General features: G+C 39.9%; 1 protein-coding gene across 9 annotated transcripts in view; it reads left to right on the forward strand.

Annotated features, from left to right (window-relative positions):
* Positions 1-19,435, forward strand: part of map3k14a (mitogen-activated protein kinase kinase kinase 14a) — a 53,101-nt gene that overhangs the window by 19,836 nt on the left and 13,830 nt on the right. For 7 of the 9 annotated variants that reach the window (XM_057817603.1, XM_057817607.1, XM_057817606.1 and 4 more), the window contains 12 exons: positions 2,333-2,644; positions 2,713-2,794; positions 3,901-4,138; positions 5,444-5,827; positions 5,896-6,030; positions 7,519-7,648; positions 7,726-7,854; positions 10,356-10,460; positions 10,536-10,693; positions 15,708-15,858; positions 16,031-16,285; positions 16,368-16,477. In XM_057817603.1, coding sequence (XP_057673586.1) covers positions 2,341-2,644; positions 2,713-2,794; positions 3,901-4,138; positions 5,444-5,827; positions 5,896-6,030; positions 7,519-7,648; positions 7,726-7,854; positions 10,356-10,460; positions 10,536-10,693; positions 15,708-15,858; positions 16,031-16,285; positions 16,368-16,477 — 2,181 coding nt within the window. In that variant the 5' untranslated portion in view covers positions 2,333-2,340. The remainder of the gene's footprint in view (positions 1-2,332; positions 2,645-2,712; positions 2,795-3,900; positions 4,139-5,443; positions 5,828-5,895; positions 6,031-7,518; positions 7,649-7,725; positions 7,855-10,355; positions 10,461-10,535; positions 10,694-15,707; positions 15,859-16,030; positions 16,286-16,367; positions 16,478-19,435) is intronic. The other 2 variants (XM_057817608.1, XM_057817604.1) reach the window with 1 other exon arrangement.

Genomic DNA, 19,435 nt, shown 5'->3' on the forward strand with positions numbered 1-19,435 from the left:
AAACAGATCACAGCATTTAATTAGTGCTTTGAATGAGACCAGGGCTTTCTCTTTTTTTTTTTTTTTTTTTTTTTTTTTTTTTTTTTACACACAGTAGCAGCCTTTCACACAGTGCAACATCTGAACTCCTGTGCAAAATCAGTAATAACAATCACTGTATTTTAGTCACAACGACCCATCAATAAAAATATTCAAGTAAAGATTAAAGAAAACGACAAAGAAAATACTGTAGTGCAGCAGCATCTTTATCGCAATATCAATCCAGGGATCAGTTCAGTTGCAAACAAAACATCAACTAAATTGCAATGTAGAACAAAAGTAAAATGTAGGCCTAGCCCACTATATATGTGCAATAGAGGTTAGATCGGGCCTAAAAAATCCAGCCCGACCCGACACGGCCCGCTGGTATTGAAGCCCGACCCGGCCCGAGCCCGATGAATTAACCAGATTTGCAGGCCCAGCCCAAAAAACCTGTTTTTTTTTTTTTTTTTTTTTTTGGGGGGGGAGTTTGACGTGGGAAAAAAAAACGCAGCAGCAGCAATTTATTTTCATTTCTTCGAGTTGGCAGAAAAAATGCAAGTTTTCTTGATGTTTAAATAGTCTACATATTTTTATGATCATTATAAAAGCATTTACACAACGAAATAACGGCGGGAAAGTTTAATATTAAAAAAAAACACACAAAAAACATGCGGTTTTGCAGACACACAGAGGAGAAGATTCAAAAGGATCACATTTGTGTTGCCTTTGTGTGCATTAATAAAAGTGTCTTTCGTAACGAATTCTCAGTTGGCAGAAAAAAACGTTATTAGCAGGGGTGCACATATTTTTTTTGCCCAGGTTCTCAGAGGAGGACCTGGCGATTGTGACTTGGTCCTCATTGAGCTTGAGAGCCGATCCGCCTGATGCGAAAAAATTATGATAAGCTTTACTTAGAGCCAATTACCTTTAATTCATTATATAAACAATTAACGCTTGATTAACATCAACTGGCACAACAAAATTGCCATTACTTTGAAGTGAAAAGTAAAGGAATAAACATAAAAGCACTAATTCAAAATAAAAGGCATTCATATGCGACTCCCACATTAACTCCAAGCCTTTGTAAAAGTGGGATGTCCTCCTCATAAGAGCTCATTGAACGTGCATGTTTAGCTTTGTGAAATGCGAGCAAAAACACATTTGTCAGTTCATGGCGCTTTTCTTCAATGACTTTTTTCCGCCACTTGTCCATAGGGCGAGTGGGGTCCTGTCTTGACATCGATAGTTTTCTTAATTGCCGCATGCTCTGTTTTTTTCGTGCTTTTCAAAGTTTGGATGGCTAAAATTCTTTGACCCTACATAAAATGCGCTGCTCTTATTAACGACATTGGGATTCTCACGGCAAATGTTGCACCACATTTCCATGCGAGCAGCATTTGCTTCTAGCCATGGTACCTCCTGCCGCCACTTTTCAGCAAAAGTCCTTTTTTCCGGTAGCTCCGGTGACGTCTCTGTCGTCCGTCTGTCTTTTGACGGGGGTGGGGAAACACGGAAGTAATTACTCATGGGGCCTGCCTCTTTGACATTTCGAGAAGTGATTTTCTCGTGTCCGCCGCAAATACAGTGGTCAGCCATCGGTACGTAAAAGCGTATGGAAACCGTTGAGGCCCAGCGCATTTGTCTACCTCCAGTACGCATGCGCGCAATCGGACCACTTATGTGCACCCCTGGTTATTAGCAATCGTTTCTACAAAATGGATAAGCGACAAGACTTTTGTCAGGGACTCTACAAGGCTCCAAATATTTTTTTAAGATTTTGTTTAGTTGGTATCAATTTCGTACATTAGCTCGTGTGCTAATCACTTATGCTAGCAGAGAACAGAAGTTCACTAGCCACTGTTTCGTGTTTCCCTTCTTCTAACAGAGCTACCATCAGTATCAGTGTTCACAAAACTTCAAATCTTGGCTGTTTTTACCATTTTACATGTCATTTATCCATTTCTAAGTCCATGCCCACCCATTGTGCTCATTTAGCTGTTATATTTTCAATCAACAACACTTTCGAGAATGAAAACTTTTCTCTACGATAGTAATCGCCAGCGTTTGTAACTGGTGGCCATCTAGGGAAAGGCGATTAGCGTTTGGAAAGTCAAGTACTAGTACTCGCTGATACGATACATGCATTTTAGTGCTGTATCGATCCCCCTTCTCACACTAGTATAGGTATTGGTGCAACACTACTTTAAACCTACCTAAAAGAAGACAATTGAATGATTGAGTTTTTGTCGTATCAATTTTCATTTAAAAAAAACACTGAAGTAACTGCACTTTCTTACTTTTTTTGCTGCAGCAGCCGACATGGCAGTGAGGCAGAGGATCTTCAACTCCACCGCCCCGTTCTCCGGGTCACCTCTGGCCGACCTGAAGGCCTCGTATCCAAAATGCACTGCGGTGGAAAAAGGGACGCAGCAGCATCACCAGCACCAACAGAAGCAGCAACAGCAGGGGGAAGAGGAGGAGGAGGAAGAGCAGTGGAAGAGCTGCAAAGTGGACTACATTGCGTGTCTGAGCCCACTTTTGAATAAAGTGCTGACTCAGGGCACCGCCGAGCAAGTTGGCCAAACGCCGCTGAAGAGCTCCCCTTTCATCGCGCAGGCCGAATGTATGCATCAAGATTTTATAATATGCAAACATTCAAAAGTACGATCGTCTGACAGTGCTTTCCTCCAGGTGAAACCCAGGATTCCCAGGAGTTTAGCCCGTCCTGCTTCGAACGTTCCTACGTTCCCTCCTCTGGCTCTTTTATCGTCAGGTATGAGTTACGCCAAGGGTGTAGGTTTGGGCCAACATTGGTAGGGACGATATAACAGCATAACATGCATGTACACTTTTTGCCGGGGACGAGACATTAAGACCAAATAGATTGGATAAACGGGTCAGGGCTACATTTCTCACGAATATGAACCTAATTAATTGATAGGCTAACTGATCATTGCAAAATAAATCTGTATTGAGTTATACCAGTGCTTCTCAATTATTTTCTGTTACGCCCTTAGTAGGAAGACACTATGCGCTCATGCGCTGGTCCTCATGGGACATGCAGTCTTCAAAAAACTACCGCTTTTGTCCAGCAGCGTCGCTAAAATCGACCAAAACTGAAAGTTACCAAGTGTTGCTTTAACACCACATAAACTAAACAAAAATGAAAATTGGGTAAAAGGGGATAAACCTCGGTTCACTAAATTTCTCACAGTTTAATTAATGTTGACAGCAGAAAATACATACAAAAGCGGAGGACACTTCTCTCTAAGCAGCTTCCAACTCTAGTTTTGTAGGTTAGCAAATTCACACAGTTTAATGTTATGCAAACTCTGATGCAGGTTGTATCAAAATTTCAGTAGCAAAATTAGTGGTGTGCTCCCCACCTCCATAAATTGAAGTCTTTTTACATTACTTACAGCTGCTGCTGCTGGCTGAAAAAAAAACTTCTAATATCCCTCCTCTTTGAAGGGGGCGGATGAGGTGGTATGTTGGCAACATGTTGTATTTTCGTCGTGTCAGTGCGTGTGTGTGTGTGTGTGTGTATGGGCGGGGGGTCAAGTCATCAGACCAGCACATTCAGCAAGTGAAAAAACGGGTAAATATAAGTCTACTTATATTACATATAAGTATATTTACATAATGTAAATAATTCAGTTAATTAATGGTAGGGTCAATTCTAGCCTTACAACATATTAGAAGACAAGCTAAATTACCTACTGTATATAACTGAACTCATTATAAAATGCAACTAAGGTTGTTTAAAAGTTGGTGGGGACAATTTCAGCACCCTGAAAAGTTGGCATGCAAACCTACGCCCTTGAGTTATGCATAAAAATTCATATCACAACAGAGTTTGAATCCCCACTTTTGCCTCAGTTTGCAGCCGGAGCACAACAACGTGGCATGTCCGACCACGGCCTCTGTCCAGGGTGCCGCCCCGCTCAGCCCGAGGAAAAAGACCCGCAAAAGAGTGAAGCGCAAAGGCCGGAAAAAAGTTACCTGGGAGAAGAAGAAGAAAGCGGAGGAGTGGCAGCACAGCAGATGTCGCACAGATACTAGAGTGCCATCTGGAGTTCCTGAGCAGGAGAGTGGGAGCTCACCGCTGCACATCCAAGTAAGCACGATTAGGGTTGTCCAGAGTCCCGATCACATATATGTACCCTAGAGTTCAAGTCCAAATCACCCGATTATGAGGATCAGCCCGTACAGAGTACTGATTCGATAACTTAGCAGTGTATTATGTTGGAGGAAAAAAATATACATATTAAAACTTAAAATATTTCCGTTATCTTACCTTTAGCTTCCTGCGACAGCTAGCATGTCCTCCTACCGACGGGTCTTACTTCTGCTTCTGCTGTTTCCAGTATTGCAACATTTGGAACATTTAATGCTTTGCAGAATACATTTTAGGAGATGTAAAACAAAGGCTTGCTAAGATTGCATTTTCAAAAGAGCATTAAATGGTAATCAAAATAAAATATCTGAGTGTGTATTCAAACTATGCAGAATTGCACTTTTATTAAAAAAATTAAAATTCCTGAGCTTAGCCTCAAACGGTATAAAAAAAGTACAACAAACGAACAGTTGGCTAACTTGCATTGCAAAAGTCCGCTAGCTTAAATGCTATAAAATTATACTTTTTTTTTTTTTTTTTTTTTTTTTTTTTTTACAACACTCTTAACAAATCCTTGACACACATATTCCTGCAAAAAAGGGCTAAATATACCCATAAACTAAATTACGAATGCATAAAAAAATATATTATATATATATAATATATATATCAAACAGAAACTTACCTTTTGTTGGTCTTAACAGGGAGCAGCTGGATTCAGCCATTTTAAATGAGTTATGTTGTATTCACCGTTGCCACTAGAGGGCAGGGTATCCACCCAAATCACAAAATCAATAAAACTAAAACACTTAACAAACAAACCCTTACAACACCACTCTAATTAAACGAATACTTGAAGCAGCAAATTTGATTCAAAGCTTTTTTGTAATCGAATTACCCGAGTTAGTCGATTAATCATTGCAGCACTAATATAAATATATAAATATATGTTTACATTATCCTCATATATATCCTTTATTGCTTTGTATGCTTTAAATTTTATGAATAAAAATAAATAAACCCATCTTTAAAAACTTGATCTTTTTCACCCGATTCCACTCCTCTGAAAATAACGTGATTGCGCCTGATTTCTAATCATATGATCAGATCAGGGACATCCCTAAGCATAATTTGACCAATGTAGTCATTGGACTCAGAGTGAACATTCACTATCAGCCCTCCCAGTCAAAATGAATTGGGACGTTTGTTGCCGTCAATGGGTGTTTTTGATGTAATATTTAGTAACTACCACAGCACATACTCTCTGAATACTATATTTATTGATGATACTTTTTCCTGCTATAGGATCATTCTCCGGGAGGACGACGGCACCCCCTAATTTCCTCGTGCTGCGGCATCACAGTGAGCCCAGAAGAGCGGGACGTAGCGCCCCCTCTCTATGGCGCCGAGGCTTACTGCGTGGGCACCCCGCCAACCTGGCCCGAGGCGTTCTCCTCTACCCCGTGTAGCCTTCACTCCTACACGCCGGACAGTGACTCGGTCAGCAGCACAGGCGACTGCTCGCTGGCCCTCGTCGGGCTGCGGGGGAGTGTCAGCCAGGGCGACCCATGCTACGCTGGGCCCCTTTTTAAAGAGGTGGAACGCACCACTAGGGAGGAAAAGGAGGAAGAAGACGAGTGGCGGTCCCACGAGTCTGTCCCCAATGAGGGGATCATTTTTTATAATCAAGTGAGTTCTATATAAGTCCCTGTTGCGAACAGCTACATTGACTAAATTGCATTTTCCCCCCACATCAGAACTTCCAGCCTGTCGATTCAGAATATAAGGAAGGGAGGGAGTTTGTCCTTTCGGAGTTTATCAAAGAAGGCTCCTATGGCCAAGTCCACAGCGCCCGAGATGTCAACACAGGCTTTAAGTTTGCTGTCAAAAAGGTACTGTGAAATCTTTCAATTCCCAAAATGAACTGTTTTGGGGGGTGGCGTGGCTCAGTGGTAGAGTTGTTGTCCCCCAACCCAGAGGTTGTGGGTTCGATTCTTCGCCCTGAACCCCACGTTGCTCCTGGTGCTGCGTCACCAGTAGGTGAATGGCGAGATAGTGCAAAGCGCTTTGAGCGCCTTGAAAGGTGGAAAAGCGCTATATAAGTATAACACCATTTACCATTTGTATGTCTAAGTAAGCTCTTTTGTTTTGTTTTTTTTGCATTTTCCTTGTTAACTTGAGTACATTACTTTGAGTACTTTGTACTTTGAGTACATTTTAGTTCATTTCCTGTTGATTTTAGGGCATTTTCTGGTCATGTCCTATTCATTAGTCACTTCTTGTTGACTCTGAACTATTTCCGGATCACTTTCTGAAGATTTGGGTGCATTCCAGGGTGACTTCCTGTACATTGTGTCACTTCCATACCTATTAAGTCTCCCGATTTGGTCGGGAATTTCCCAATTATTTACAAATTTTCCTGCCTCCCGATTTACCAGTAAAATCTCCTCATGCTCCCACGTGACTTCATTTATTGCGGAAGTAGCAGACGAGCAAGATGGCTGGTGAGAAGCGATGCAAAAAGAGGAGAAAATCAAAATATCAAGCAGCTTGGCAAAAGGATTACCGTAATCTTGAATAAGTAAAAGTGATAGAGGAGTGACATTTGCTTTTTGCTCACTGTGCTGTGTGCATATATCGGATAGTAGTGGAGGAAAAAACGATGTGACGAAGCATGCAAAAACATCACAGCACATGGATAGTACAAGAGTTCAGTCGGCAAATAAAAGTATTGTAGGTAAGTACCAGCTGCCGATCAGATCTGTCAAATGAAACTGTGCTCTACTGGCCACAAAGTTCAACATAGACCGTAAATGTTTTAATTACAAAAAAAATTTTGTGAGTTGGCTCAAAAGGCAAAGACAGCCACATGGAACTATGTTAAAGAACATAACTAATAAGAAAGATGTAAGATTATCTAAGAACTATTATGATGCATGATTAAAAAACTTTTTTAATCATTTACTGTGCTCACTGTATTCATATGATGGTTCAATACATATCTTTGTCGCGCGCGCAATGTCGGGCACGGAAAAAAATCTCCCTATTTTGACTTTTCACAACTTAATAGGTATGCACTTCCTGTTTTTTTTTTTTCGTCAAAAATAATGGCCACCATCATTTTTAGAGCAGATCTGGTTCGTCTATCATTGTCAATGGCAGCCGATGATTTCAATCATCGGCTGCCATTGACGGTGATGGACGTCTAATCTGTTTGAAGTTGGAGGGTTGGCAGCAATTGAATGAAAGTTTATTCGCTGCCACCGTCCCAGTTCAAAAGGATTCGATGTTCAGTAGTAATAAATTCACAGCATAATGATAATTGCGCACCAGATGTTTGGATGTCTATCCTCCTTAAAACTAATTTTTTTTTTCTCCAGATCGCCCTGAAGAGGTTTAACAGCGAGGAGGCGAGCACGTGGAGTGCCCTCCGATCCCCTCGCATTTTGGAGCTCTTCGGAATTGTTCGAGACGGACCTTACGTTTTCTTTCTCATGGACCACAAATATGGTTAGCGCTGCTGCAACTCCTCTGGCAATAAACTCGCCCTACGAAGCGGTTAATAATAAAATGGTGTTTCCGTCCAGGGTCGCTGGGCCAGCTGATAATGCAGCGCGGGCGGCTGCCAGAGGACCGGAGTCTCTACTACCTGTTGCAAGTCGCAACAGCGTTGGAGTACCTGGCCAAGAAGAAAGTGGTACATCTTGATGTTAAAGGTATAGGCTGCTATAATCGATAATTTTGGTAATCAACTAACTGCCGATTATTTTTGCAATAAGTCATCTTCTTGGCTCATTTAGAAATTGGGACTGGTCAATGGTTGCTAAAATCGCGGGCGATTAATCACAATTTGTATAATAATAAATTAATTAATTAATAATAATTCCAAAGGTAAAGGATTGGATGCTTAGCAATCGTTAAGTGATAGTATGCCATATTTTTCTGTAAATTATTGTTGGAATGGAAAGATAAGACACAAGACGGATATATACATACAACATACTGTACATAAGTGCTGTATTTGTTTATTATAACAATAAATCCACAAATGGCATTATTAACATTCTTTCTGTTTAAGTGATCCATGGATAGTAAGACTTGTAGTTCATAAAAGATAAATGTTATAGTTACAAGTTATAGTAATTTTATATTAAAACCCCTCTTCATATTTTCGTTTCAATAAAATTTGTACAATTTTCAATCAAAAGTAGAGTTAATATAATAATAAGAAGAATAAAAATAACAATAATAAGAATTGAGTGACCAAACTCTGAGTAATGCCAGTTCACTTTGCATTGTTGTTTAGCTGTGTGAGAATAGGGCCTCATTACTACAGACTGAAGTGCTTTTCTTTTTGTGAACATTATTTTTTTTGAGAGATAGCAATATTATTTTTGTTGTGCTTTCACCAAATGATACTTCTGTTTGTTGTGAAGGAGTTGCAAAAGCGTATGCCAATAAACGGCGCAGTCCAAAGAACGCCTGTGTCCACTCGCCTTTATAAAACATATATCTCTGTGCATATCTTACCCAAAATACAACAGGAGACACATAATTGCCACTAAAAGAAAGCAAACTTACCGAAATATGTGTGGAGCACAAAGCAACAGCATAAAGGTCTCACAACTACTAATTCTCCCACTATTAGAAGGAATAACATTAGTATGGAACGGCGCTGCGCTGCCCCCAAGTGGCTGGTGGCATTCTCTTCACTCTTAATGTCCATAAACGGCCTCATTGAAATCTGTTTGAGGCAATGCGAGAGCGGCTCATTCAGTGCACGCGTTAATTGCGTCAAATATTTTAACGCGATTAATTTAAAAAATTAATTAACGCCCGTTAACGCGATAATTTTGACAGCCCTAATATGTACAGTATTTTAATAAATGTATGGCTGTCCCAAACGACTAATTTCCTCCCGATTAGTCAGCCGACCATTTTTACGATTAGTCGACTAATCTAATAATTTTTTTTTTTTTTTTTTTTTTTAACTACTTTATTAATGATTTTTTTTGTTGAAGCTTATTAATCCACAAAAAACATTTTGGAACACCTAAATTCTTTATTAACGTATAAATACATAACATAAATATCAATAATAAATCACAAACAATTAGGTCAAATACTGCTGTCATTAACTAGTGCAAAAGAAAATGTAAATGGAAACACTGACTTCACCTCTTTAATAGGAGTCAAAACAATTCTTACTCTTTTTGTGGTATTTCATTGTCTATATTGTTTTAAATGTTAAAATGAATTCCAATGTCCCGGACAACCGTTTTCAGAATACTTTGTGTGAGTTCAGATGCTTTTTCTGGTGTGCATTCCGCCAGTGCTGTTTCCATATATATTTTTATTATATTATGTATATACAGGATATATATATATATTTTCCCCAAGTGGGAGCTTCCATGATCCTAATAAATTTAATAATAATTTTAAAAAATATTGTACAATTATATATATATTAATTATTTTATTAAATAAAAATGCACGTTGATACAACGCACATTAAGGCAACTTCCATTAAAACAATCGTTAGAAAGTTTTATGGACTTACAATCCGCTAGCTTGTTGTTTCTTAAAATTACACTTGGGTGACGGTGCTTCAAGTGTTCGTTCATAGCTGACGTGCTACCGTGGTATGCGAGCTCAGCTTAGCAAAGAGAACACACGGTGGCACCCTCCATATTTTCCTTGAAAGAATTCCAGGCTCTGGCTATACTGGTCCGCCTTTTTGGCTTTATGCCAGACACTTCTATGTTGCAGGCTAACTACACATAAAATCTCACACATTGTGAACATGTGACGGAAACTATTGCGCATTTTTAGCTCATTTTCATCTCGTCAGCCAAAAACTGGCATTCATCTCGTTGTGTTTTAGTCTCCCAAAACACTTTTTTAACTCGTTATCGTCTCGCCAACGTCATGAAAAAAACTGTTCGTTGACGAAATATTTTCGTTGTTGTCATCGTTGACGAAAACAACACTGGCTGGTAGCAAATGAACAAATGTTACATTAATGTAGAGATACTGGTTCAAACAATAAGAATTAAAGAAGGAATCAAATTCTTTCTATTGCAAGCAAGAAGTAATTTTTCCCCTTCCCTCGGTTGTCCTTTTGTCCATGTGCAGCTGCTGTTTCCAATTAAACAGCCCTTCAAGTATGCACAAGTCATGGAAGTCACCCAAGTTCTACAATTTTTTTCCCCCTCAGCTGACAATGTGTTGCTGTCCGAGGACGGCCGAGACTCCTTCCTGTGCGACTTTGGCCACGCAGAGAGATTGGACATGTTCGGGCAAAGTCTTACCGATTCCCGAGGTACGTCCGGAAGCAGAACGCTAAATCCAGGTCAGCTATCGCGTTTCTCACTGTTAGCCTTCTCGTTAAACCTAGAGCTGAAAGGTACAGAGACGCACATGGCCCCAGAAATGGTGAGAGGTGAACCCCACGGAGGCAAAGCAGATGTGTGGAGCAGCTGCTGCATGTTACTGCACATGCTTAACGGGTGTCAACCTTGGACCAGATATTACACCTGTAGACTCTTCCTAAAGGTAACATATGTTATGGAGTACAAACATACTAGCAGTGCACTGATTAAATTTTTTGCTCCGGATACCGATTCCTCTGTGTGATATCGGCTGATGCCAATAAAGTACCAATACCATGTTGTTGTTTTTTAAAAAGCACTTTTTCCACCCCTCCCCTTGTCATTATAAATGACTGCATACTCCCTTGAATGTCAAGTAATTGTTACCATGCCATGGTCACAGCTTAAAGCAACACTTGGTAATTTTTCAGTTTTGGTTGATTTTAGTGACGCCCGTGGACAAAAGCGGTAGTGTTTTGCCTTAGGGAAGACTGCGTTTCCCATGAGGACCCGCGCATGAGCACATAGTGTCTTAAAATTCTCATCTACCGGTAGAGCTGTGCGAAATTTACGATTCTTAGATTATTTGCGATTCGGCCGTGGAAGATTGAAGAACGATTCACAAACATCCAAATTCTTATTGTTGAAATATGCCAAGTAAAGCTGAATTAAGACACAGTCAGCGCGGTCTTCAGGACGCATTGAGGAACAGACCAAGATTGAACACGAGCGGCGCAGGGTACTGAGAGAGGCGGGCTGCCGCCAGACTCTCTTGGAACGTCATGCTCAACTCATGGTGCTAGATAAAAAAACAATAATACCTGACCGCTACAAACTACCCCCACATAATGCTACGGTAGATATCACATATATATAGAACTAGATGCGACGCCAGCGTGTGAAACCCGTGCCAATGTTTATTATTAAGTGTCCTTTTATCCTTTTTTCTCTTGTTGCGCTGCCATCTTTGCAGATTTCGCGCGAATGCGTTCGCATCGACTTCCGAATTTGTAATGAATAGGGAAGTGGGAAGTGATGTAAGTCGTAAATCAGTCAGCACATTTGTAGTTTTTTTGTGTGGCAGGGTTCCTTCCACCTTCCTCAAAGTTAATCAGTGCTGGTGAAAGTGATACATACTAGGGCTGGGCGATATGGCCTTAAGTACGTATCACGGTAAATTGAGCAGATTTACCTCGATAAATAACGATAACGATAAATGACGATAAATTCGTCCAAGCGGACTGATACATAATTTGAAAATCTGAATCAATGTATGAAATACAAATTAACCGTTTCTCGTTGATTTATTTACCAGCTTTCAATGTAACAATTGCACATGCAGTCTAAACATTGAGTATATAAAAATAAGAATTCAAGTATGAACATTTATAACAGCTTGTATGACTTGAACAATGTACATTTGCAACACATTACTAACAGCTTGAACAGTACACTTCAAACAGACGACTTATTGTTAATGGTTGCTGTGACATAATTACTCAACACAAGTGTTTACTTCAAGGTTTCATTTTTTTTTTTTTTTCGAGAGCATTTTTTAATACATGCACCCCACACACAGACACAACCACATTAAAGCTATATTGCTCTTATGCCAATGAAACATTTAAGATTTTATGATGGCAGTAATGATACAGAGTAAAGCAAGCACATACAGAAAAATAGCTGTGGCCATTAAATGGTCATAATATAGGCGTCACTGTTGGATTATACTTTAGCTTTTATGATGGTAAAGCATTCAACATATCAGAGAAATCACACACACAGATACAAAATAACGCGACATACTGATTGTTAGATGCAGTCTGTGCCAAATCCACTCATTAAGTTCAGCCGTTTCGACAAGGTTAGAGCTGATATCCGACTCATCACGTTCATTTGTAGCATTAGCCGCTAACATTAGCCTGTGGTCTGGCTACCAGTAAAAAGCACTGAAAGCACCCTCTCCTGAAATTGTGAGAACTAGGGAAGACAGAGGTTGAAAGCCTGTCTGTAGGCCGCCAAGAGTCTACTTAATGTCGTGTAAAAGTTTGGCGAAGCTCACTTAAGCCCTATTCTATCACGTCTGCTTGTAGCGTTAGCCGCTAGTGTCAGCCTACCGAGCTTCGGTTTGTTTGGTGTCCTGATAACCACGTGACTTCATACACAAGATCACTGACTGCTTTCTCAAAGGGGAATGAACATTGCCGAACAACACAGAGTCAAAGCGAGATGAAAAGACTATATTTTCTTGTTTTATGAAATTACCGAATTTACCGATATGGTCAAAATTACGTCGGTCGTCGTGATGAATTTCGGTAACGGTAAATTTTCAGTATCCCGCCCGGCTCTAATACATACCCCATCAACAGTGTTGTCACAGATTACTTGAAAAAGTAATTTAATTACTGATTACGCCTCAAAAAAGTAATCTAGTTACTTTACTTACTACTTCATTATCAAAGTAACAAAGTTACTTTAAAAGTAATCTATCAGTTACTTTTTACCCATTTTTCTCCCTTTGCCGCCTCAACATAAGAATGACAACAGAAAAATGTTATCACATGTAATTGACTTTCCAATGAATTTAAAGGGGAATATCAGAATTTCGCGCTAGCTTAGCCACTCTGGAGCCCTGAAACTAACAAATATCTGACAAACTGCTTGGAATTTGTTGAAACCAACTCCACCGACCAATTAAACCCCGCTAACTCTAAGATTAAGCCTAATGTCAAAACGTCTGAATTTCAGGTTATGGTTAACGGCATATCAGTGCCAATGTAAAACAATGCAAACTGACGGCACAATAATCAACAACACACAAGTGGATTGTACAGTGCAATAAACACAAAGGTGGTGGCGGGCGCGGATGCGCGTGCAGCCGTGCACATTAACAACCCGGAAGTACTTCTCTCAACCCACACGCGGTCAATTTGGCCACAAAACGCGACGGCAACTAAGCACCTTACACTCAGTCGGACTTACAACACATCCCACAGATGCTAAACGAACACATCCCCTCACGGCATGAATGTGCAACACGCATATGATTTAAACAAAGCTTGCCAACTTGGAACGTAGACTGCCCGTCGTTGCTACGGCAAAGCTACGAAACAGCCGCGCATGTAGGGGGTCCAACCTTTTGCTGATACCCTCCAGAATGAATGGAAAATACCTTCATTCATGGATATCCACAGATCAACATTACCTTGCAACGTCTCAATATTCGGCGCGAATGTCCACCCGCCTCAGTCCCACAACACGTGACGCGAGACCAAAACAGGAAATAGCTAAGAGGTTGTCATGGAAACACGTACCGGGAACCTTTTATTTTAGCATTTTCTATTCAAAATGCTCTTCGTACATGACTACAATATTCTTCATTCTACATACGTTATGAGGCAATGAAAAAATAGTAACGCAGAGACACTAAGGAAACTAACTTTACTCAGATTACTGGTGTAGAAAAATGAACGCGTTAGATTACTCGTTACTGAAAAAAGTAATCAGATTACAGTAACGCGTTACTAACTAACGCGTTACTAACAACACTGCCCGTCAAGATATAAAAAAGGTGTAATTCAACTAGTTATCGGCAGACATATCATCACAAATGTTATAAAATGATTTCTAAAGGTTGAAAAGTTACCTGGTGTTGCGTTAACAACCTTTGTGACAATAAATGAAGGAATGAACTCCTCTAAAACTTGAGACATAGAATGTTCTCAAAGGAGAAAAGAGATTGTTTTGTTTTTTTCCAAATTCAAGCCTGATACTCATATACTTCAGTCTGTTCTAAGTATGCTGATGTTTAATTTTATTAGTCGTTTGAATGGTTCTAAAAATGTGAATGTCTTCGGCCTGACTAAAGTTTTGCATAGTACTACACGCTGCTTGTCACAATTCTGGAAGCACTGTATAGGTTCCATTTAAAAGTGGGTCACTAGGAAACCCAGTGCTATATAAATGTAGTCCACTTTTTATTATTTTTATTTTTTAATCTCTTCCTTGTATTGTGTTGTTGTAATTTGGACCTTGAGTCTGTTAATGAATCTATTTATCTATGTAATGCCACAGTCAGGGCCAATATACCGCATTAGCACATTAGCTTAACTCATGTGCTAATCACTTATGCTAGCAGAACACACAAGTTCGCTAGCTTTTTAGACTAGTTTTCTGCTCCTTCTGGTGGGAAACGTTCATGAGAGTGTTTACTAAGCTTTAATTTTGTATAAATGCGAAAAGATATTGGAGGTATTGCCTCCTCGGCAGCCACCCTCCGTAAACATTTTCTGGAGCCTAAGTATTCCCATACAAGTGATTTCATTTTCTTCGAAGGGGGAAAAAGTTCAGGGGTTTCACCTCCTCCAGTCATCATGTAGCACATCTGACAAACTTGACATGAGCAACAACCGGTGGGGGAGGGTTGAGTCTTACAGCAGCAATGCAATTACAGCTCTAACATGTGTTACTTTGAGATATCTGGGTTTTAAAAAATCCATTGAACAGGATTTTTATTTTTCAAAATATATTACCAAATTGGAACCTAAATATAATGTTAAGTTTAAATAGTTTTTTAAAAAAATACCAAAATATTCTAAATAAAATTAAAATAAATGCAGTCCTATAGGTGAGCTTAAACCCACAGCCACAGCTCAACATTATTACTATCAGAACAAAAATAAATTTAATTATTTTCCATAAAAAGCATGTGTGTATTACATGTCGGTTGACCCTCTTCCTCTAAGCCGTGGCAGTCTGTAACTTTTCTGGAGCCGAAGTATTCCCACACAAGCGATTTGTTTTCTTCGATGGAGAAAAAAGTTCCGGAGTTTCACCTCCTCCAGCCATTGTGTAGCACAGCTGATTCACTGACACTGAGCAACAACCGATGGGGGAGGGTTGCGTCTCATAGCAGCAAGCGAGGGATTTCCCCATGCATTTTTGGGACATAAAAAATAGCTAATACCTTAGGGACGGTATGACGGAAAATTTTTGCGGTTTTGAAACCTTGACGTTTTCATACCACGGTATACCTTGAAACCGGGAATTGGCACATGTCTGGTCCTAACCGATACAAACGACTGCATTTTAATGCTATATGAGGCCCCTTCCAATACCGGTAATATCAGTGTAACTCTAAAAAATACTCACAATTTGTACTTAAGCTTATGTGATTTGTGGCTCCACCTTGTTAACAGATCGCCTATGAGCCGCCACCGCTTCGAGAGATACCGCCAGACTGCGGGCCGCTGACAGCAGAGGTGATCGAGGCGGGACTGCGGAAAGATCCTAGCGTGAGAGCGTCAGCCAGTGACCTAAGGGAATGCACGGCCAGAGCACTCCAACAAGGTGTCTATTCTCATATTTATTCATTCTGATTCTAAAAATGACTCATCATTTGAATGAATGTTCATCCCAATTCAAATAGATTGGATGCCTAGTGATAAACTCATTTGTTTTAGACGATTACAATTAGGTGCTTATTATCTTCACTGGCACTGAACTTAACCTTTCTTTGCAGTCGGTGGGCTAAGAAGTCTGTGGAGCACATCCTACACAGAACCACTGCATTTGGTCAACAAACCTCCTGACTCCCCGCGAGCTAAGAGACAAGACGAGGAAAACGAAACAGACAGTCGTGCGATCGTGCAGCCGAACGACAGCCATGAAGACGAGGCCGAAGCGCCTGAGCTAGGAAGCCATTTTGACGCCGACCGTTCGAAAAAGAAAATCGGCGACACCGTCCCGGAATTGGAGCTGCGTAAACTGGAGAGAGGTGAGCTCCCTGTCCACTTTCTCGGCTTGCCTACTTTGGCGTACTTTCAATGCTTTCATGTTTTTGTTGTATTTGGGAACAGATTTCTACCTGAGTAGTCTTTCCCAGCTTCATTCGGCCGAAATGCAGGAGCAACTCTTGTCTTGTCTCAGCAGCGATACATACTCCAACTGGGATCCGTTGGACAAAAAGGTAATTAAAAACAAAACAAAAATTTTTTTCAGAAACCCAGTCATTTTAATTCATTTGCTGCCACTGATAGGCATAGATGTCAAGTCCATTTTAACTGGGCAAGCAGGCATTAAATGATCATATTTGAGTGCCATTGACAGCGACAGATGCCAGCCCCTCCCAACTGAAACGGATTAGAAGTCAATCACCATCAATGGCAGCCAATGCGTTTATTCATGACATTTTTTTTTAACCCTTTCATGCATGAATTATGACTTTTTTTTTAACCTTCACAGTTAACTCATTGGCTGCCATGGACAGTCTAAGTCCATTTGGATTTGATAATAAAAAATTAATGATTAATAATTAATGAATAATTTAGGGCTGTCAAATTTATCGCGTTAACGGGCGGTAATTCATTTTTTAAATTAATCACGTTAAAATATTTGACGCATTTAACGCATGCACGGAATGACCCGTTCATGCGTTGCCTCAAATAGTTTACGATGACGGCGTCTTAGCACATTGAGAGCGAAAAGGCAAAGAAATGCGAGGGGGCACAGGCGTTTATTGGACCGCGCCTTTTATTGGCTTGAGTTTTTGCAGCCACTACAAACAGTCATGGTTGCCCAACTTCCCATCATGCATTTGGGCGGAGCAGGAGACAATCTTTTTCTTAACACGCCTAATTGAACACAATGCAGAACATACTGTATACCAGGGGTGTCCAAACGTTTTGCAAAGGGGGCCAGATTTGGTGTGGTAAAAATGTGGGGGACCGACCTTGGCTGACGTCCTTTATGTCGAACAATATATTTAAGCCCATTTTAGCAAGCCATTCTGTGCGTCACATTTGCTTTATTATTTTTTATAATTAATAATTTCAACAATCTCGCAACTAGCCTTTGTGGTGTTCTCTTTCGACTCTCGGGCTCTTGCGAAATACTGCTGCCATGAAATTAAACTAGCTTCAAGTTGCTTCAATTTCTCGCCAGTAATCTTGTCTTACATGTCAGCGTGTCTTGTTTGGTAATATCGCCTCACATTGAACTCTTTAAAAACAGCGACTGTCTCTTTGCAAATGAGGCAGACAGAGTTGTTGCGTAGTTTAGTGAAGAAATAGTCCAATATCCACCTATCCTTGGAGCGTCAGCCGTTGCAGTCAACTTTTTTTTTTTGTTGATTGTCGCAATTTTTGGAAAATTGGAAGTAAAGGGTGACATGGGGTAATGTTGCCTATAGTGTTGCTGCCTTTAAGTGGGTAAATGAGGAGCAGCATTTAGTGTGTAAGCTACTTCATATGCTGGTAGCAGTACTGCTGACCAATTTATTAAGCTACTTCATATGCTGGTAGCAGTACTGCTGACCAATTTATAAAGTATGTATGCCGGCCAGACGTTATTGATTTTATGACAGAGGCTGGGGGCCGGATGAAATTTGACCACGGGCCGCATTTGGCCCCCGGGCCGGACTTTGGACATGTCTGCTGTATACCATTTGCAGCCACCACTGACAGTCATGATTACCCAACTTCCCATCATGGGTTTGGGCGGAACATTGAAGTCGCTACAGTATCATTTAGTGAAAGCACAACAAAAATAATATTCCTATATCTCAAAAAAATAATGTTCACAAAAAGAAAAGCGATGTGGCTGAAAACGAAAATATTAACAGGGGTTTTAATATAAAATTACTATAACTTGTACTCAAATTTATCTTTAAAGAACTACAAGTCTTTCTATCTGTGGATCCCTTTAATATGTCCGTCTTGTGTTTTATCTTTCCATTCCAACAATAATTTACAGAAAAATATGGCATATTTTAGAGATGGTTTGAATTGCGATTAATTACAATTGATTTATTTTTAAGCTGTGATTAACTCGATTAAAAATTTTAATCGTTTGACAACCCTAGACTGATTATAAGTTTTTTGTTAATAAATTTTATTCAGAATATATTTTTTATTACTCAGTGCTTTTTAATTTTTTTTTTTAAAATATAATACTATTTATCATTTTTCCCCACCAGAAAATTGATCTTTCAAGTCATGCATTCATTATATCTAAAAAAAAATTTTTTTTTATTGCCTTTCGCAAAATATGTGTGGGCAGCACTAATACAACAATCGGATGTCAAAATATTGTCACGTGGGCCGCAATCGGTCCATAGGCCGCACGTTTGAGACCCCAGTCCTATATGGTGTGACAAAATATCGAAATGGTGATATATCGTGATACCTTGTATCCCAAAAGGTTATCGATATGCTCCTGCCAAGAATCGAATTATCGTTTTAAAAAGGTGTCAATGTTTAAAAAAAAAAAAAGTTGCTACCAAAATCTTCCACCATAATCGTGTCTCAGTTAACTCTAAGGCTGCAATTGACCGTGCTCGAAGCCCAATCCATTTAGACTGGGAACGTTCGTTCATTCAAAACCAGAGCATTCACAGTCATTCGGTACGATTTTCAGTGCATTTACAGGTCACTTGCAGTTCATTTTAGGGCATTTACAGGTCAATTCCTGTTGAGTTTGAGTCACTGCCTATTCATTTGGGTGATTCCCAGGTCACTTCCTGTTCTGTAACTCAAAATATACAGGAAGTGACCTATAAAATACCCCCAAAATCAATAGGAAGTAGTAGAAAATCAACAGTTAAATGACCTTAAATGGCCCAAAATTACCTCATTGCCTGGCATTGGCTGTCACTGACGACCATAGACGTTCAATCCGTTTGAAGTGGGAGGGATGGCAGCGAATGAACGAATGTTCATTCGCTGCCACCCTCCCAGTTCAAATGGATTGGACGTCTACTAGTGATAAACTCATTCCAATTCACAGCAGAAGCTTGTTTTTCTGTTTATTAGTTGTTTGTACAATATCCTCGAATGATTTCCTGACCAATGTATCTCAAATCGTTGTATCGGCGTATCGTCAGATCATCGTTATTGTTAGCTTTGTATCGCAAATCGTATCGTATCAT

Source organism: Corythoichthys intestinalis, chromosome 16 (assembly GCF_030265065.1).
Source record: "Corythoichthys intestinalis isolate RoL2023-P3 chromosome 16, ASM3026506v1, whole genome shotgun sequence".
Taxonomy (NCBI): Eukaryota; Metazoa; Chordata; class Actinopteri; order Syngnathiformes; family Syngnathidae; genus Corythoichthys; species Corythoichthys intestinalis.